Source organism: Brachionichthys hirsutus, chromosome 8 (genome assembly GCF_040956055.1).
Source record: "Brachionichthys hirsutus isolate HB-005 chromosome 8, CSIRO-AGI_Bhir_v1, whole genome shotgun sequence".
Lineage (NCBI taxonomy): Eukaryota > Metazoa > Chordata > Actinopteri > Lophiiformes > Brachionichthyidae > Brachionichthys > Brachionichthys hirsutus.
In genome coordinates this window covers 3,009,267-3,030,554 of record NC_090904.1, presented here as the reverse complement: position 1 = coordinate 3,030,554, position 21,288 = coordinate 3,009,267, and the positions used below count along the sequence as shown (strand labels likewise).

The window sequence follows — 21,288 nt, the reverse complement described above, 5'->3', positions numbered from 1 at the left end:
TTTAGAGCATCCGGATTGTTTTTCTGTATCGTGCATGCAGGCAGCACTGCAGAGCAGAGGGCTGGTTCGCCAGCATCACACCTCGTATCATGCGGCAACAGGGCTCGGGATGTGCTGCCATGGCAACCGTCTTCCACTGACCCACTGATGGGCTGCCTTGTGTGTCAGGGTGATGGCTGCTGAGCAGATGCATGTGTGTGTGTGTGTGTGTTTGTGTGTGAATGTTGGTTTGTAATGATGGAGGGAAACACAGACAGAGAAATTGATAAACAAAGAGAGAGCGAGAGAGAGAGAGAGAGAGAGAGAGCTGTGAGGATGGCATGCTACAGACACTTTATAATTGCCACTGTTCGCTATTTCAATATGTGTTCTTCTTTTTCCTGGTTTTATAGTCCTTGTTAGTTATTAAGGGAATATATATATATATATATATATTTATTTTACCAGAAAACTGGAATGAATAGATGATAGACCCAAAAATAATGATTGCATTCATTCCCTTTGGTCATACAACGCACATTTTAATGACTCACATGCAACAATTGCTATGCTATTTGTCTTTTCCTACCGAGCGGTGCATAAGTCAGCGGCTTAGTTTGCCTCTCTTTGGTTGTCCTTTCCATCGGAACCATAATTAAGACGTGAGCAAAAGTGCTCACGGTATGGCAAAGTGCAGCTTTAAAGTTAGCATTAATGGTTCTCGAAGAACTGAAATACTGTGCAGCGTCTGTCATGGAGATCATGGCTATGTTCACACTGCAGATGAAATCAATATACGTTTCTCTCAGATCTGACTGTTTTGCATTGGCTGTTTTCATTAGTGTTTGAACGTGAGCCATAGCTGACATCACTGCGACCAGAGTCACGCCAGCCTCACATTTAAAACCATTAACATGCATTAACATCTTCATTGCTTTCTATAATGGTACTTGCGTGGTAACAATCATGTTTTCACTGGGTGAAGCCGGCGAGGAGGGTTTTGCATCGCCACTTTGCTCACACAGAAACAGGGAAACTGAGGGATAAGATCCAGATGCAGACAACAGAGGCTGAACTGATGCGCGTTGACCATTTAATGAACAGAATACGACGCAGATGATAAACTTGCAATAGGCGGAGCACGGAAAGGGTCAAATCTGAACATGGAATTCTATTGGAAAACTATTCTAATGGGTAACAGACAAAGTAAAAAGAGAGAGGAAAAGAGAGAAACAAACCACACAACACCCGGAAAGGTTGACGTAAGGAATGATGTCGAACGGAGGGGGAGGGAGAGCCAAGATGAAATGGACAGGGTAATCAGTCACAGGTGACAATAGCTGATCCACGCTCAAAGACAGGAAGCAGTGAAACATGACGCATGAAGAAAGAAATGAGAAAATAAGCCAGCAAATAACTAGACGAACACATCCATCCATCCGACCTCAGTCGTCTCATCTGCAGCTGCTTGATCCGCTAAACTAACACAGAAACATCTCTCAAGTCTGAGTCTCTGTCACTCCTTATTCGGCTTCTTTTGAGCACTGATAAATGATGATGCAACAGCAATGTGAGAAAGTTCAGTGAGACAGAAAGAGAAAAAAAGACGCATCTGGACCCGACTGCTGACAAAGCCGTCGGCACACATCAGCATGGAAAAGATCACATCCCGTGTTGTTTGCGTTGTTCGCCCGGGATGAAACAGACACTTCAGCATTTGTTTCGTCACTCGCTCCTGCGGTGTCGACGCACCAGCGAGTCAACAACGGAAATCTGTATGCACGAAGAGTTTTCGCTGCAGTCATCTGATCCTGAGATCTGCGCCTCTGGCAGTCAGTTTCCTTTTCCTCCCATGGTCGGACCTTTCTGGAGTCCCTGAGTGCTTCCCCTAAATACCGAAGCCTCACACGTTTCCTAACCCACCCATCTCTGAAACGATTTGGCTTGTGGCCCTCGCTCCGGTCCTCCATGGTGCTACTGGGATTACTGTTTAGTGAGGTCACTGTTTGGGGTCAGCCCTTCGTGGGCCGTAACTCTGAAAGGAAAGATTTTACTTTCTTGCCTCTAAATGAAACAATCACTGTGAGCTCATTCGCTTCAAAATAGCTAAAGTAAACGTAATAATAATAAAAAGCACACACTGCTGTCACATGTTACTGACCATGATACCAGCCATGCATTACCTACAGGCACCATAGTCAGCTGCTCAAACACACATCTGGGCTCAATCTGCAGAGCTCATTCCCCACCGAGCATCAGTAAAACATTGGATCTGTAGGCGACCCCCAGAATCTGCATCCATCTGCGCCATAACATCTTCAGCCACATGCGTGATGACACATTAGAGCAGAGTCCAGGGGAGCTGGAATCATCCCTGTATCGTGGCTGCACGTCAGCGAGCAGCTCAGCTTCCACAAATATGAGATAGTCAGTCCCAGCGAGAAAGCATGAGTCCACTCTGTGTCACAGAATGAGATTTACAGGAACACAGCTCAGATATTGGCTCGATATAAGTTGCTTTGGGTCTGTCTCAACTCTGTGTTGACACTAGATCTGCTTAAGACAGCAAACAGAGTTGCTTCAGGTTCATTTTTCAAGGGCCCGATCAATCAATTTGATGTGAATTTGTCAAAGAGACAAAAGCATGACATCAGGAGACTGTGCATTCATTTTCCAGTCCAATAATCAGTCAGAGTCCATTTTCTGGGGTTCTGTGGAGTGGGGGTGGCGGGCTGCCGTCCCAGACGCAGTCAATGATGCATCTCGCTGATATACCACTGCTCCGCAATGAAGGCAGCCCAGCCCCATTTGTCTAGTCAAACTCAATACAGATCAGAATTAGACTCCAGTGGGATCAAACGATAGATAAAAAGAAAATAAAAAAAAATCTAAGTCCATTGGAATGGGCGTTACTCAAAAAGACATAAATCATAAGGGCACTGTTCTGCCTTTCTGATGTAATTTCCCTTATTGCGTCGCTAAAATCGCTGCTCACAGTGGAGGACTGTCTGATTCAAAGAGCTGGAAACCCAGAAACATTCTCGGTTTTTTTTTTCTTCAAATACCATGTGGTAGCTCCTTTTCATACACAGAAACAGAGAATGAACACTGAAATGTGGCAAGTAGGGAGGGCCAGCTTTGCCTATTTGCGCCCCCTGCTGGATATAAAATGTCATGGTGCCAGCTGTGGAGCTGCACAAGAACCAACCTGTTCAAATGCTCTCGGGTTTACTGCACCTTGATGAAACGTATAGCTGAGGTTTAAACTGAGGTAATTTTTGCATTTGTATAAAAATGCTGCTCAAAACACCAAATGAATGTAATCCTGGTTTATTGTTTATTGAGTAAGCAAACTCATCGCTCCACATGCTTTGTGGCTTTTCCTGCTGTGGGGTTTAGTCCCTTCATTCCCAGTTAAAGGGAATCTTAATGATGCATTTTAGTTGGTGAGTTTTTTGGGAAGGCCCTTCCTGTTTCCCCAGCATGACCGTCTCACTGTGCAGAAAAAGCAAGGTCTGTAAAGAGGCAGTTTTCCATGTGCGGTGTGGATGGCTGAAAGGCACGGATTCCTTACCTCAGCCTCATCTGTGAGAAGAACTGGTTTGAAGAAGGCAACCCTTATCAGCCAACATCAGTTCCAGCCCTCACAGTAAAACTATTTGGGAGCAAATCTCTGCTGCCAGACTGGAGATAATATTCAGACATGCATGCTACTGCTCCCACGTCCGCATACCTTTGGTCATCGGGGCTATACGCTTGCAAGAACCTGGCATCATATAAATATCAGAACCCTAGGGTTGCGGTTCAGGATGTTGTGCCTTATTGGGGAACATTAAGCAATACAATGAATTGATTTATTGTCTCGTGCATCCTAGAAGGATACCTTTTTTAGTTTTTTGTTTGTTTTGGGTGTTTGGGGTTTAAACACAAAACTCAATGAGCTGCAGTCAGATCTTTGCATTAATGCTATTAATGCTAACGTTTTAAAGCTGTTTTTTTTAATGACCTGATACATTGTGACAAAAACAGATACTGCAGGTGGAAACGGGTAAAGGCCCTCGTGGTGTTCGGACCGCCCACGGATAGGATGACTCTCCGTACTCACTGTTTGCACTTAAGACAAATCCGGCGGGCGTGATGATGCTGAGTGACCGTCCCTAAGCAAACACGCAGGACATGAGCCATTCTGTTATCGATGCCGGACAGCTGTCCAAGTACTGTCCAAACACAACTTCAAGGCGTCTCATGAGCGCTTCTTTAGCAGCTTTGAAATCGGGTCTGGCTGAGATAAACACGAGACAACAAAATGCTATCCTTTTTTTTGTTTGTGGCATAAACAATTTACCGGGTATATCAGTCAGTCTCGGCAAAGAAACATCAGTTTTCTGCTTCTTAAAGTAACTAATAGGAACAGAAGTGTCCTATGGTTTCTCTAAAGCAGGGGTAGGCAAACATTTTGACTCGCGGGCCACAGAGGGGCCGGGCCAGGAAAAGATGGATGGAGTGTTTGTGTGAACTAACATAAATGACATGTAAAAGCCATTGCATTAAAGGATTTGGCCTTTTACAGGGAAAAAGGTAAAATGAATGAGGTTTCATTTTAATAAAATGTAATTTAATTATATAATTTGGACAAGTTCGGCGGGCCGGGTTAAAAAGCCCAAAGGGCCACATATGGGGGCCGTAGTTTGCCCATTCCCGCTCTTAAAGCAACAGGAGGCAGTGCAGAGAGAGCTTCTCTTTCCACGTGACGGTCAGCGAGATGATAACAAAGGCGGCGCAGACACAACAACTTCTTATCGAACAGGCATCACGTTCCATTGAAGATGTTTTGGGGAAAGCTTCCTGGTCTGCTCCACACATGTCGTTTCATTTCAACAAAATGTAAAAGCCGCAGTCATTCTGAATTCCCTTCATGCTGACTCTGTTTGTTTTAGAAAACTGTGGCCTTGTGTGGAAAAACAGAGAGAGCCTCAAAGCTGCAGAAGCACCATGAGGGTCAATCGGTCCCTTTGTTTGAGACGATTCCTTCCGATAATCCTGAACCTCTTTGGTCGCACATTATACACATCTTTGAATATCAGCTGGATCTCCCGGAACATGAATATAACACAAACGTTGAGGTTTTTTTTTTTTTGGTCACGTGTAATTATTTGGATCACTTTGAGACAAAAATAAGACTCGCATTGCAGATCTGGGCTATGATGTGGACAAGGGTGTGGGTCGTCTTCGGCCCGCAGGGCCTTTGCCTCCTGGAGTTGCCTCCCGAATCTGGTGAGATCATCCCCGGGAGACTGTTCCACTGCTAATGAGAGGGGTGGGAGGTTTTCCAAGGTCGCTCATGCCTCACTGGAGGTCCTTGTGTCAGCTGTGGTTGCTTTGTGGTTGTATACTCGCACGGATTCAGGCCCTTACCTTGATCCAGTCTTCTCTAGCAAGGCCCAAGATGGGAATAAATGAGGATGGAACATGTTTTACTTTTAAGGGCTGAGTCGTATTCGTATTTTCATGTCTGACCCCGGACTCTGATTTATTTTTATGGTTTGGCTATGAGTCAGTTTGAAACACCTGGCAGTGACTCAAACTCGCTCTTAAAACTGACTCGGAAAACCATTAACACTCGTTAAATCATTCGGCTTTATTTCACAGGAATTACTGAGTCGACATAAACCTAAATCTCTCTCCACTAAGATATGTGAATATTAGAACAAAGCAAACATTGGGGGGGCTTCAGGCTTGGCGTAATTGTGATGATATTTCTCTTTCTTTTTTTTACTAATCAAGAAATCAGTTATTTGAAAATAATGGATTTGTTTAATCAATGGTGAAAATGCAAATTGTTTGAAGTCCAATGCACCAACTCAACCGGTAACATTAAAAACCTGATATTTATAATAATGTAATCTAATATATAATAGGCCAATGGGACACTTTTCTGAATTGATTACCATGTCTTTATTTTTATTTTGGTGATCCCACGCATTCTCATGTACCAAAGGTACTGATTTTCTCATACAAGCAGCTATAATTTAGCAGACAAAGCAAAGATCAGAGACCAATGAGCGGAAATGAACTGTGAGCATGCACGTTTTTATAACTATAGGATGGAATAAGACACAAAGAAATCAGCGTGCGTTTTACCTTTCACCTATATTAAAAGGCACAATGCGGGGATCAGACTGTATTTTTACAGAGTGGTGTTGTAATTGTACTTTAATGAAGGGTTTGGGTACTTCCTCCTCCACCGTTTACCGGGAGAGAGAGGGAGAGAGAGAGAGAGAGAGAGAGGTTGTCGGCTGACTCGGCTCAGCAGCGCAGCGGACTGAAGTCGCGTCTCCGCGCGGGGATGAAAGGAAGTTGCGCGCAGTGGATCCATTCATGTCGCTGCTCTCATCGATAATCGATCAGTAATGAGCGGCCGCGCGCTGATCGGGAAGGTTCCTCCTCTGCAGTCTGCTCTGAGCGCCGGCCGGACTTTAAGGTAAAGACCACGTGGCGACCTGCTGACAGGTCATTATGGACCTGGAGTTTATTGAGACGCTGCAGAGGCGCGAAAGGATCCGGCTGTATCTCCTGATGAGTTCATTTGAGCTTCATTTAAGGGCACATCTTATTACCAATAGCAAATATACTGCCTCACATTGTTGAGTAGAGGATGAATTCAACCACAAAAACAAACAAACAAACAAAGCACGCATTAGAAGGCAGTTCCATAACTTACACTTGTTTTTGGAGAATCTAAAGGCTGCTGTGTTTGCTATACACAAAGTTCAACAAGATGCATCACTGTTTATACTGATTGTAGAAATGGACTGACATGGGGGATGCATTTGGCAAATATTACTCAGCAGTGTGCAATAATCAAATGAAACAAGAACAGTCTAAATAGCTCAGTGCAGAAATATTTTCAGCTTTGTTTCCACATTCAAAGCAAAACTCAACTTTAACGACAACTGCAGCCTCCAAATCTTTCCCTCGAATATGGACATTCCAAACAGACAAACGATCCCAAACAAACCACAAAGTCCACCGAGGCTTTGCCTTCAGAAGTCCGGGATCATAGTCGTCTGCAGCTCAAACCGATAGAAGATCGCTGGTTGGATGGTTGCAGCATGTCTGTCCGTAAGAATCGTCAGGAATGCTGCCAGAAGCCGGTGAATCGTTGCGCCTCAGTAGGTGATGCTATCGACTAGCTATTTAAACCGTTTCTGTCTGGTTTGATTATTGCAAACATTATACATGGCTTTGGCTTTTTTTTTCTTCTTCAACCTAATATTTGAAGTAAAAAACAATTATATGAAAACTACCAGTATACATATTTTCATGTTTTCATATTTTATTCTGGATGGTGATCATGAAGCCCCCCCCCCCACACACACACACACAATCATCCCTTCTTTATCTTAAATCCAAATACTTTTACAGCACACTAACTCAAATAATAGCAGAGACACATACATCAGAGGGATGTTGGGTTTGTGCCAAAGAAAACATAGAGTTAATCACCACCCAGGTTCTGAAATATGCACTTTACTGGCGTCCTCCCACCATCTCCCTGTCTGGGTTTCACCCCTGGGAGCAGACAGTTGGGCTTGTAATATCAACAGCCCCCCTGCCTTGTTTTAGCCGACGTCCCTGTGAGGTTATTCATGGCCTCTGAGGTGGCAATGTTCAGACATACCACAAACATCTGGGCTGATGTAAATCAACCACGTGAGAAAATGTTAAAATCCTCCACTCAAACATGAATCTTACGTTACGTTGTCCTTGTCGAACTTTGAGCCCCGACGCTGTTTATCTACAGCCACCAATCACATCGAGAAGCGTCGAAACCAGCGCGACCTGACACAGCCGGGAGCACGTCTCTGTTTCACAGCCGCAGCTGATCCCGTTCTGAAAGTGCATGGACCATTTTTGTCTCCCTGTGTGTTTCTGTGCAATCCCATGTTCCATTCCTCTTCTAATTGTGGGCTGCAGAGCTGCAAAGCACATTTGCTGCTCAGCAGAGAAGGCAGGAGAGAGGGGGGGGGGGAGAAGTGATTCAGGTCAAGCACTGACTAAACTTTAAATTATTCATTTATCTTTTCCACATTTTGGAGCTCTGCTGCAAATTTCATTTCCACCCATAGTTGCTGGTAATGACATTATGCAAATCTGAGTTGGACTGGAGGTGGTATTAATCCCCCCCCCCCCCAGTGTTATAAAACTGTTCACGATTGTATTTTTTTAAATAAAATAAATAATAAGAATAATCCCTGGCGGTACGGTGTCACCTTCAAGCTCAGGCCTGGGAGCTTGAGGAATCTGCTCAGGATCTTAGCTGTCTGCGCCCTTCTGGACGGAGACGTCAGGCGTTGTAGCCGGTATCTGCTGGAGCCATTCACCCAGTTTGGTGGGGGGGGGGGGGGGGGGGGTTCCTGCCCCTAGTCCCCGATCACTACTGGCACCACTGTTGCCTTCACTCACCACATTTTCTCCTGCTCTCCCTTCCTTCCTATACATTTATATATGTATTCAGGGATTTCAAGGATGTCTGGGGTCGATCTGGCAGCATCTGTTTCAGGGTAACACATCATGACTTCATTGCAGGCAGGAAAGGGAGGGTTGAGAGTTGTGATTTCCCCTCTTCCTCCTTCTTTGGAGCACACCCAGCTGCTTTCTGAAATACTTTCACAAGGTCAGGATGATTCACCAACATGCTCTTAACATTTCCCTTACAGTTAAAGACAACATGTTGTTGTTTTTGTTGTTGTTTAAAACTGGGCTCCAGAGGTGGCGCTGTGCTCCTGCCTTCGCCTTTGTAAAGTTGGTTTCATAATTCTGCATTGTCAGCCATTCTGCTTGGGCCCAGGTGTTAGTTGTGTTCCATCTGCTCAAAAGCAGTGCTTTTTTTTGCTGAACGGTGTCCCCCTTCTGTTTCAGTTGGGACGAGAGCAGCTCCATCAGCAGCGGGCTCAGCGATGGCGAAGGGGATGGATCCGAAAACCTCAGCTCAGAGGAGTTTAACGCCAGCTCCTCCCTCAACTCCCTACCCGGCACACCGCTGGGATCCAGACGCAACTCTTCCGCTATGGTGAGCTAAGATGTATGTGTGCAACAATCAGTTAGTCCTTTAGCTTGTCTTTTTCTTTGCAAGAATGAAGAAGAACTTGTTTAGACTCATTTAGGAATCAGCCAATCAATCGCCTCGGCTGTCTCCGAAGATGCAGCTGCAACAAACCAATCCTTTGAGTCACTAAAAGTGCTTTATTTGACACTGAAACACTTTAATTCTTTGAAGCTTTTAACTCCGTTATGGGAAGGATCAAACCTCGCTCAAGGAGGTCTTGCTCTAAAATCCGTCGAGAGGCGAGGAGATGGAAAATGAAATTGACTTTCAAAAAAAGATTTGATTTGTGAAGTCATGATTTAAGGAGCGGATTTTTTACAATCTGAAGAAGATCTTCATGGATCCTTTCCTCGATCCCGTTGAACACTACGAGCGCTAAGAACAAACGGTTTCAAGGGGATGTAGCCGCGATGGTTGTGGTTTCCGCTGACGATTGTGTTTCACCGCTGTGGCTGTCAGCTGAGGCCAATCTTCTGGATCCGTTCCGCAACATTTGGTAAGAATAAATCATCTACAGAGCAGATGAAAAAAAAGAAAGAAAAAAGACTTATGACTAGTCATATCAGAAACACGTTTAAAAGCCCATCATCACTCAAAAATGTGATTTTATTTTTGCTTGTTTGCATTTTGCATTCATCTGCTGAAAGTGATATGTTCCTGTGTCCGGCCTATCATAATTATTATTACTAATACAACTGTATTATTATGATCCATTATCATTCAAAAAGTTAGAAGTAGTATTTTTTATTTATTTTGTTTACTTTATTCAGTGGTACACAGTTTGGTGTTTTTATTACTTCATGCTCAGATTGTAAAATGGACATCAGCGCTACTCATCTGTCGCTGAGCAACAGTCGGGGTGCCCAGAAGACGCAGGATCCGTTTTGTCCTCAATGCACCAGATGAAGGTTACTGAGTGAATGCTGGCATGCAGTGTCCCCCACTTTTTACAGTGTGGCTTTAGCAGTCAGGTTGAAGTGGGCGGTGCTCACTCTGGTGTCTGTTAGTGGTTCAGTCTGAATCTGCAGGATTAAGTTATTGTAGTCCAGGTGTGACTTTCCACTAAGGCTGCACAAACGCATGTTAAACATCAGCCAGATGTTTTCCATTTTGGTTAATGCCACAAATTCATTGGGAGATGACTTGGCGTCGCTACAACAGATCATGAACAGAAAGATCTGAAGCTCTTGTCGCGTCTTGTGTTCTGAAGACGGGGCTGGAATCTTGTGCTCACACATGGACAGTTGCACGGCCAAATAAAAGAAAAAGAAAAACTCTGGTTTGCCCCTATTGTAAAACTCTTCTCCTTTTTTGTTTTCCTCCCTGTGGCTTCTCCTGCCTTGGGGAGCATCTCTAAGTCCTTCCTGCTGGACTAAGCAAAGATTGCACACGACAATTCAGACAGACAGACTACGATGAACTAATGGCTTCCAACATTGTGCCTCTTTGCCTACTTCTTCCCAGCAGCTCCGAACTGATGCAGAAAAGCGTTCCCTGGTGGAAAGTGGACTTTCCTGGTACAGTGAGGATGGCAAAGCCGGGCACAAACTCAGTAGCTGCAGCTATGACACGGGGAGTCTGAAGACAGAAGCCCCAAGCAAGTGGAGAAAGAAGCCCCCAGGTGTCAGTGAAGATTCAGGGGACGGAGGGGAAATGAAAAAGCCTCAGAGTCTGGGTCAGCCGGGAAGTTTCAGGAAGGGCCGTAATCCTCCTGTGGGCGTGACGTCGCCCATCACCCACACCTCTCAGAGCATGTTGAAAGTGGCAGGTGAGACGTCTCGCACTTTCCATCCTGTTCCTCTTAAATAGGAATGATTTGGATAAGTTGTGGAGTATTCCATATTGTGCTGGACCATAATGTAAATTTCATTTTCATTGAATAAATGAAAATGAAATCTTGATCCAGTATTCCATATTGTGCTGGACCATAATGCAAAATGTCTCAGCCAGAGTGTCACTATGTAATACAAAAGTGATGTCACACTTTGTAAGAAATGCATCAGCGTGTATTTCACTGAGAGGCTACTTACTTTAGACTGTCTGGCATTTTCAGCGGCTCCAGAGTAAACATTCTTTAATTTACATCATGGTTTCATGTTGAGTGACATACCAGAACTTCTGGTTTGAATTTCCACGGGTTTAAACTTTGAGGCAGAACCGATGGCACGGATTTCCAATTTCCAATTTGCAAACGGAAAGTTGATCGTCATACGATCTGGCATGGATTCTGGAGGAGTCAGGAATGCCATGTTTCCTTTTCCGGAGCAACACTGGACACTGACTTTGTTTGTCCTTTTATGCTCATCTTTTGATTAGCTTCTTCAGTCTCCACACATTCACCTATCTGTGTTCAACTGCAATGGTTTTGCTTGATGGTTGATAAATGATGTTGTTGTCCACTTTTCTCATTTATTTCTTTCTGTAGCACCTAAAAGTGAGAAGCCACTGGATAAATCCAAGATTTCCATTCAAACCGCTGGTTTGCAACGCTCTCGTTCAGACGCTGGCAAGGATCATCCTCATCATCATCATCATCAAGCAGAGCACCGTAAACCCCCGTCAGGTTTCGTTAAACCCACTGCTGGAGCCTCCTTTGGATACAAGAAGCCACCAATAGCCACTGGTACAGCCACGGTTATAACAGCAGGGGGCGCCACCATCTCCAGCGGCTCGGCCACTGTGGGGAAAACCCCCAAGTCATCGAGCATCCCTGTCAAGCCTGCGGGAGGACGGCCGCCATCCGGTCGAAAGAACAGCTTCGACGCCAGCGGTGAGCAGGGCTTCCTTGCGCCAATTGCCCGGAACAGCATTCAGTACCGCAGCCTGCCTCGACCGGCCAAATCGAGCACGCTCAGTGTGATTGGCCGCCCCGCACCCCGGCCTCTCAGTGGCACCATTGACCCTGGTCTGTTGAGTCTGAAACCGGTTTCCCTGGGCTCCGCGGGCCCCAGAGTGAAAGAGCTGAGTGGCTGCAGCAACAAAACGGCCAGTCGCGCCAGCCTAGGCCCGGTGAATCAGACAGACCGGGAGAAGGAGAAGGAGCGGGCCAAGGCCAAGGCCGTGGGGGCTGACATGGACTGTGGCTCCCTAAAAGGAGAGGAGGCCGCTGTCAAACTGCACGGCCTGAGACGAACCAGCAGCAACAAGTACCCTGAACTGGCATCCCCCACCACACCAAGGTCATTTCAATGTCGTCTTATCTCATTGTAGACAGACTGGAATGTCTAGAATTTTTATCTTTTCCTCAGTATTTAGCTTTAGTGGGGCCCACTCAGTGATAATAACGCACGCACACACACACACACACACAATACAGTCTTGTCAAACAGCAAGGAACATTGTCTCGTTAGATTAATGTTGCTGTTTAATTTTAGAGGTACAAGCTTCAAAGCCGTAGCAAATGTCTTAGCTTCTAATATTAAAATATATTTCTCTTATGAGCTTTAGGGTGCTGAACGCAAAGTCTCTGGGTCGTCCACCTGGCTTGGCTCACCTGGACAAGCTCAACTCCAACAGTCTTGACTCCTGTGTGACCATCCAGGACCTCCCGCCCAAAGTCCCCCCGTACTCCAAGCTGCAGGATTTAGCTGCTTCTCACGCCGCCGTCCGCCTCACGCCCAGCCCCGTGCCTCTGCTGCACATCGATTCCGCCAGCTCCTACCCCGGCGAGAGCCTGAGTGCGAGTGGATCGCCGCTGCTCTATCCCAAGCTGTCCAGCTTGCACCGAAGCCTGGAGTCCCTGCCCCTGCAGATGAGCGTCGCGTCCAGTTCCCGGTTCATCAAAGCCGAGAGGCATGACAGTGGAGAGAGGGGGGCGGGAACCTGGGGAGCTGGACACAGGACATCCCTCAACCTTGCAGAGAGGTGGGTCTCATCTTAAGAGGGATCTCGCGTTGTTGGAATCGCTCAACGTGTCAAGTCCTAATAATAATAATAATATATTATATATTCATACTTGAGTAAAAATATAATTATTTCTACGAGCGGCTTTTAGACAGAACTGAAGTTGTCTTTGCAGCTCTTTTGCAGCAGCCAGTCGTATTATTATGATGTGCCTTTTCCGGGAGTGGGGACTTTTCTGTGTCATTTAGAATCTTGAAAACTGAATCCATCGGGACATTTCTCTTTGACAATTTGGACGTTTCCTGAATCTTTTCATCCCATAGGATTGTAGCTTAAGGCCAGTTTCCAGTTCGCCGTTTGGGCTTCCTCACATTTATGTTTTTGTAGAGCCTGACATTTATAGTGTGTGTGTGTGTGTGTGTGTGCATGTCTCTGAGGAACACACTGTTTATTCTCTGTTAATAATTGTTTTTTACTGTCTTCTCTGCAGCATGCAGACAGACAGAAACACATTGCCGAAGAAAGGCTTCGAGTACGTCCCCCAGATTTGCTTTTGTAATCAAACGTCCCCCTGTCCCCATGTTGTCGTCCTTTTAATTGAAAATGTCCTTTGTTTCCTCAGATGCTTCGTCTCGAGCCTGTCAGAGAGCGACGGGAGCAAACCGGGCAGACGCCACTCCCACACCGCATCCAGCATGACGGAGGGCCACAGCCCACCTCAGCTGCCTTCTCCCGCCCACGCCTTCCACCCTTCATCCGGCAAGGCTCTTCTCACCAACGTGGGTGAGTACGGATCCAGTTGTGTTTGAATGATGAAGCGACGGCAGATTTCCCTGCTATCAGATTTAACTAACGCGAATATGGCTTTCTCGTGTCTATGTTCATTTGCACGTGAGTGTAAGCTGGAAATGTGCTTATTTTGCTTGCAATATGGGGGTTATATTTATATATTTGTACTGAGTCATCACAATAAGGGTACTACATCTAAGTAGTGTCAGCTGCACTGCAACCTGCGGTTTAATCCCTTCCATTAATTGTCTTTGCAAAAATATCTCTTCTCTGGCAGTTGCACCAATTTCTATCGGCACGCCCAGGATATCGCGCTCCAACAGCACTGGCCCCTCCGGCGACTCAGCCTGCAATCTCTACGACTCGTCTCCCCCAGGCAGCAGCATGTCCCTGACTGACCGGCCGAAATCTGTGATGCGGTGTGGGTCTCTCCGTGAACCAGGGGAAGATGGTGAGGCTGCTCGGCCCGCCGTCCTGCAGGGGACTTGCACAATAATGACCTTAAATGAAGCAAAGCCGTCCGCTCATAGAGAAAGCAATCTGTCACAAGGGCATTTAAAAAAAAAATTGTAAACTGTGAGATGGGGGAAAAAAAGGAAAAAGGGACACGAGTTTGAATCTGAGGTTTTTTCCCAGGAACTGGGACATCACTCGAATCACTAGCAGATGATCCCCCCCCCCCCCCCCCCCCCCGTAGCACCTGATCAGGATCTTGAGATAGCCATGAATACAAATGCTTTCCTTTTCACCCTCAAGCCTCACCCTTGTCTGTTTCAGTGCATGGGTCCGTTCTCTCTCTGGTGTCCAACGCTTCATCCAACCACTCCTCGGTGAGTACAACACCTCCGATGGAAAGCCGCTGGGCTCCGTCCTCTTTGTGGCGTCCGTTTGCAGCATAGAATAGTTTCACCGTCTCCCTTCTACTCTGGACGAGTAGCTCTCCTATCTGCTCCTATTAATGCTCCCCTTGTCCGTGCTTATTGTTTCTTTGTGCCCATCATGCCTTCTGTAGAACGAGGAGAGGATTCAAGGAGAGGTAAGGCTCAGTGTTCAGCAAGTTTCTGAAATCACGCCGTGCCGTTTCTCGGCTTTGCCTGTTGGCTCTTCCCCGTTGGAAGGAGTCTGCCCATCAGATGGTTTCATCATCACTCGATTGTTGTCCGTGACCTTGGAGCTCTTCCTCAGGAGCTCATAATCCAGTTCATCTCCTTTTCCTTCCGGCAATAACTCTAACGTTTAATGGAAACATCATAAGATTCTCAATGCATGAGAGAAGTAAAAAATAAAAATAAAATAAATCCGCTGCCGTACCTTAAAATGAAAACTGTCTGCTGGCTTATAGTGGAGCTTTCTAATAACGGGCCTCTGTTTTTCAATTTGTTTGCAGCAAATCCGCAAGTTGAGACGAGAATTGGAATCTTCCCAGGAAAAGGTTGCCAATCTAACCATGCAGCTTTCTGCAAATGTATGTATGATTTGTACTTTCTCAAACATCCCCATTTCGACATTTTTATCTCTATCTGCATTGCATTCGGGCGGGGGGGGGGGTGCTTGCTCTTCTTGCACCTCTAAATGGTCCAGTCCGTTGGTGTCTTTCTGCCACCTCTATCCGCTTGGTTCTGTTCACACTGAACCGTTCACTTCAGGATCCACCTAACTGATCCCGATCTAATAGTAGACAGCAAGTCTCACCTGCACCCACCTGTCTCACTCTTTATTTACTGTCTCTGCTCGACTGACCACTAACCGGAGTGTTTTAACACACACCTTTGGGATCTTTTATTTAACCCGTTCTGAGTGATCTGAAGCACAAGCGGACAGCTGTAAGTCCAGGTTGGACTGAACTCCGATCACTGAGATAAGACCAGATTCTTTTATATATTGACATATGAGTAGCACGATAACCGATTTAATAAACTTTACCATTCCATACAATGCAAATAATTGTTGCCTTACTGTTGTGTGTTAAACATAGTTTTCTGAAAGGTTTTATGGGAATGGTAAGTGGATTCATGTTATTGAGAGAAGCGTGTAAATAACGGGTTATTTGTCGCTAAAGGTAAAAAAATCTGAAAAGACCCCTTGAAAAATCAGCGAGAGTAAAAGTATAAACTCTCTCAGTCTATAATTATTTGAGCAAATGTTGACAAATATTCAACACGAAAAGAAAAAGACTTGTTTTATACCAGTGATGCACGTTTTTCATCTGCATGTAGAGGAATCCATTTGAGACGCGTTGTTAATCCAGAAGCGGTCGACTTGTGATTGGATCACTCAGGACAGATGATAACACTCGGATCAAATAGGCATTGAATGACTGTAGGAAGCCGATCTGTGTGTGTGTGTGTGTGTTTACTGCATAAGAATGCCACGCCTAATGCCGCTGTCCCTCTCTTTTACTTCTTGGACGTATTGGCGGCTGGACCCGCTGCTGCCCCCTGTCTGCTTCCTGCTGACAAGCAGCAAGGCCAGGTTTGTGGCTTCCCCCTGCAGCTCTCGGCTGTTTCCACATGTTGCTGCCATCTGATTATGTCCTGGTGAAGCAGCCAACCTCATCACCGACCTTGAAGCATGTTGAAAAGGGTTACAGTCGCACATTTTCATTGTCTATTTACATAAATATTAAAATATAATATAATTTCCCAGATTATAATCTATTTTACTGGAACAGTAAAGATGTGTCTAAAAGACACATCTAAAAAAAATCTAATGTTCTGTGATCCTGATCAGACTGGTAGATGTTATGTGTGTTATATTTTTTATTGTGTAATACAGTATTTGTATTGTATACATTATAAATGAATTTAGAATCATATGTATTGTGATTTCATCTATACAGTACTACAACAGGATTTCTGCCTTCCATTGTGGTGTAGCAGAATTCTGGTTCTATTTCGGGATCTGGATCGATACCAAAATACAACAGATTCTTCTTTTGCCCTTTCATAGAAAATGTCTTAATAATTCATACATTAATCCTGAAAAAAAAATAAACTGACAAAAATATAGCTTTCTTTTTTAGCAAAGAAAATGGAAGACACTAAAGATGTGAAGGGGCAGGAAAAGAATCAATGAAAAAGAACGAGCCACAAACCATATCACATTATGTGACCATTAAAACTGTAATAATAAAATGTCAGATGATCTTATCCCATTATAAACACACTGAAACGCTCCAGCAGCACACACAGTGTGATAAATCCTAGCCCAAAGGTAAAACATGCTACAAAACGGTGATCAGGTTTGTTCCCCGGTTCCACACCACCGCCTTTCCTCACCTCCATCACATTAAGCTCCTGTTTCATCTCTGACATCATCCATGCCCGCCGCTCCCTCCTCCCCCCCAGAGAGACTTTTGATCTGTGTCTTTTAAGCATGTGAGGCTGTTGACCAATCAGATGAAGGCGGTGACTGCACCTGTCAGTCATCTCTTCTCTGACTCCTCTGCCCGTCTCTTCCTATTTAAGGCTAATCTGGTAGCAGCATTTGAGCAGAGTCTGGCGCTGATGACGGCACGTCTGCAGACTCTGTCGGCCTCATCCAACGAAAAGGTAACCCCCCCCCCCCACACACACACACACACACACTGTTATGATGTTATCCAGCTAACTTAGTCTTTTTTCCTTGTAAACACTCCTCAAAGTTGATCTTCCACGTGAATTCAAGACTCCTACTTATTCCCATGTGGCTATAAATGTTCATCAGTTTAAAGTATAAAACAAATGTGTGTGCAAATAAATCTGCCAACAATTCTGACTAAGCATATTTTATAGTGTAGACAAACAGGTCTCATTGATTCAGTAACAAGAGGCAGACCTTTATCGGGGAATCTCTTGACTCATTTAGAAAAAAAAAAAACATTTAAAATTTTTATTCTAGTACTGGATATCCAAAAGTAAGACCAGCTACTGATCCAAAGGTCCTACTTGACATTTTACAGTCATCTTTCCCCAGACCATTGACTCACAAACTTACTTATTGATACCTATTGATCTTTTTTTTTCTCATCAGGAGTCTGAGCTCACCGAGCTAAAAGACACCATTGACATTCTGAAAGCAAAAAACACAGAGGCTCAGGAAATCATTCAGGGAGCGCTCAGCAGCCCAGAGATTACACCCAAAGGTGTGTGCAGTGGAATAGACTGTCAGAGGCGCCGATGAGAAGATGTGAAGCGTCTGCCGTAACGCCAGTCCTCTTTTACCCCTGATCCACAGAGCTGCTAATCAATCGCCAGAACTCATCAGAAAGTATCTCCAGCCTCACCAGCACCACCAGCCACTCCAGTATGGGTAGTCTGAAAGAGCAGGAGGCCAAGAAGAAGAAGAAGAAGAGTTGGGTGAGGGTGATTAAAGTACCAAAAGAGCTTATTTATCCTTGTCCTGTGAGACAGAATTAGTATGTTTTCAGCAGTTTATGGATGTGATGTCTTTTTTGGAGTTGTTAAAAAAATATCATCTTGCCAAGATCACTGAAACTGCTGACCTTGACTGTGTTTAGTGGGGTTCGGGTCCCCCCCCCCCCCCCCCTCAGGCTTATCATGTTACAGGTTAAAACAATAAAGGGTATACGATCTATGGTAGACAACTTTTAAAGTAAATACTTGTGTACTTTATTATCAGTATCGTTTTATTTAACCTATATTGAATGGAAGCTCTACGACCTGTTAATAAATTTGACTCTGGTCTCTCCCTCATGCTGGCCTGTTTTCATTTCAGGTCTTTGAGGTGAGTGATGTTCGTGTAGTAAATAATCCCAAACCCCAAACCGCCTTTCCTTCTCAGAACCTACGTGTACTTTATAAATCCCTCTGTGAACCTTTAAGAAACTCTCTGCTGTTCAATTCTGGCTCCGCCCAGTTTTGTTTGCATTAAGTTGTTGATTACATGGTTTGTCTGAAATCCGCAATCTGAAATTTCCCATTTATTTATAATGGCGAAAAAAAAAATCTGATCTTGTAAAATATGCATTCAATCAACTCACCAAAAACGGTCATAAAGGGGTCTGATGTGAACTATCATGCAAAACGTCTTCTGGATCTGATCCAGAATGATGTCAGGAATAAATCTTAAATTTTAACATTAAAACTCCATTAGTGAGGGTTGCTATGGTGACCTTTGCTGCAGGTTGATTTCTGCCCCTGCACAGCTGCAGCGGCCTTGTTGAAGAAAACATGATTCACTCGACCAGGCCACCTATTCTATTGCTCCGCAGTCCAGTTCTGATGCTCACAGCCCATTATCTGCTCCTTTGGACATGGGTCGTCCTGGGAACCAACCTTTTCTGTGGCTGTGCAACCCCAAAAACAACAAATGATGATGATCAGTCAGAACCAGCATTAACTTATTCAACAATTTGAGCAACAGTAGCTCATCTGTTGGATCAGAACACTCGGGCCAGCCTTCCCAGCACACCGTTTAATGTTTTCTATTTTTTCTGTTGACGTGAACGTTTGACAAGAGAATAATTGAAATGTCTGCCGTGTTTCTTCCTTGTACAGCTGCGCAGCTCCTTCAACAAGGCCTTCAGCAAGAAGGGCCCCAAGCCATCAGGCCCTTACGCTGACATTGAGGAAATCGCCACCCCAGAATCATCAGCACCCTCCTCCCCGAAAGTCCATGCAGACGGCAGCATCCATCCATTGTCAGTGAAATCCTCCCCCTCTGAATCATCATCAGGGTAAACCTCTTTCTGCGAAACAAGAAATACGGACTCACATTGTAGCATGTCGATTAAATGTGGTTAGATTACTACATACCTCTATGCTGTTGTTCCGTTGTAATGAGGCCACACCCACTTCACCAGAGGCTTGACTGGGACTCCAGAGTTAGGATCCATCTAACAACTGAATTTTCCCCCATATTAGAATTAAAGACGTTTCTGACAAACACGAGTACTGCGTATTGTTTCATCAAACGATTGTCATTGTAGCGTGTTTTTGAACACAGGTGATTTTCTGTTGAGTCCAGACTGGTTGATTCTACTGCTGCCTGTTGGTTCAAAGAGAAACTGCATTTTCTATTTACCTAACCTGACGTGAACGTCTCCAGGCTCTGTGAGGCCGGCGAGGCGGCGGACGAAAAGGCTGTGTCAGACCTGCGCACGGAACTGTGGGACAAGGAGCGTAAGCTGACGGACATCCGCTTGGAGGCTCTGAGCTCCGCCCATCGCCTGGAGCAGCTTCAGGAGGCTATGACCAACATGCAGGTATGTGTAAAAGATTTCTTGCCTTTTAATGCCTGAATCTGTGGCACTTTAAATGTGAATATGAGCTACTACTACTACTGTACTTTCTTCTTGTCCCGTGAGGGGTCGCCACAGCAAATCAACCTTCTCCACTTCACCCTCCCCAACACCAGCCACTCTCATGTCCTCCCTCACTACGTCCATGTATCTTCTCCTGGGTCGACCTCTAGCCCTGTTCCCTGGCAGTTCCATCCTCAGCATCCTTCTACCGATTTTCTTCATTTGTGCATCGTGGATCATTAATCTTTTTTTTGGTATGTTTTCTGTAGAGGACAGTGGAGAACCTGAAGACTGAAAATGACCACCTGAAGACGGGAAGCCTGTCCCCTTGTCCTTCTCCTGGACCCTCAAGCTCCACCTCCCAATCATCTGCCCTGGGGAGTTTATCACCCCGACAGTCGGTGGCTGTGCAGATGCCCAAAAGCTACAGCAGGGGGCTGAGTGAGGGAGGTGGCTCTGGTAAATGTATTTATTTTATTATCTTGATATACTAAGTGACTGCAATATAACCTCTGTGCAAATGATCTCACAACATTTTTATATTTGAGTAAATCAGATATTTCTTTTTTATTTATATATATACTTGTTTTTTTTGGTCTGACGGCCTCGTTCCAGATATAATTAACTTCACTTCTTTCACATTACTAATACAAGAGAGTACCAATTTGTGCATGTGCAACCTTAACCTTCAAGAAGGTTAACTAAATGCAACGATCCGATCTAAATGATGATCCTACTTGTGTCACACATCATGATCTCTCCTCTTTATCCACTCCTCAGCAGACGCTTACTCTACAGAGTTCCTCAGTTTCTCTTCAAAGAGAGACGACCACCGTGTTAGGGTGGTGGTTTGCATTGCAGACTTGCGTGTCTTCAAAGATGTAAGTAGGTTTTATGTTATGGCCTTTCAGAACAATAAATGTCAATTTAAATACTTTTGTTGATCATTGCATGCAATTTGGGCAACAGGAAGTCAAGCAGCAGGATTTCTTTGTCGGCACTGTGAGGGTGAACGGCAGAATGGACTGGCTCATGCTGGATTCAGCTGTCAGCCAGGCGTTCAAGGTCAGTCACCCTCCTCCGATAGTCCATTCAATGTGACCTGTCTGAGAACTGAATGCACAGTTAAAGCATGCTGTTGTCTCTGTTATACAGAAATGTATAGTGATATGTATTATGTTTTGGACCAAGAACCAGTACCTCAGTTTTATTTAGATTTAATAACGAGAAGTTCTTGGTCATCCAGTATTTAATGTTCTTTAGGAAAGTTTGAAGTCTAACTGGTTGGCTTTGTCTGGCTGAACTGACACGTATAATTTTGTGT

The 21,288-nt window shown here is 44.9% G+C and overlaps 1 protein-coding gene across 1 annotated transcript in view; it reads left to right on the top strand.

Moving 5' to 3' along the window:
- Positions 1-21,288, top strand: part of nav1b (neuron navigator 1b) — a 34,791-nt gene that overhangs the window by 8,573 nt on the left and 4,930 nt on the right. The window contains exons 4-22 of the mRNA XM_068741978.1: positions 8,902-9,052; positions 10,556-10,856; positions 11,514-12,267; positions 12,536-12,952; positions 13,422-13,463; positions 13,554-13,714; positions 13,998-14,171; positions 14,498-14,550; positions 14,733-14,756; positions 15,108-15,185; positions 17,188-17,271; positions 17,732-17,843; positions 17,936-18,057; positions 18,437-18,445; positions 19,219-19,397; positions 19,769-19,925; positions 20,234-20,423; positions 20,745-20,845; positions 20,934-21,029. Coding sequence (XP_068598079.1) covers positions 8,902-9,052; positions 10,556-10,856; positions 11,514-12,267; positions 12,536-12,952; positions 13,422-13,463; positions 13,554-13,714; positions 13,998-14,171; positions 14,498-14,550; positions 14,733-14,756; positions 15,108-15,185; positions 17,188-17,271; positions 17,732-17,843; positions 17,936-18,057; positions 18,437-18,445; positions 19,219-19,397; positions 19,769-19,925; positions 20,234-20,423; positions 20,745-20,845; positions 20,934-21,029 — 3,205 coding nt within the window. The remainder of the gene's footprint in view (positions 1-8,901; positions 9,053-10,555; positions 10,857-11,513; positions 12,268-12,535; positions 12,953-13,421; positions 13,464-13,553; positions 13,715-13,997; positions 14,172-14,497; positions 14,551-14,732; positions 14,757-15,107; positions 15,186-17,187; positions 17,272-17,731; positions 17,844-17,935; positions 18,058-18,436; positions 18,446-19,218; positions 19,398-19,768; positions 19,926-20,233; positions 20,424-20,744; positions 20,846-20,933; positions 21,030-21,288) is intronic.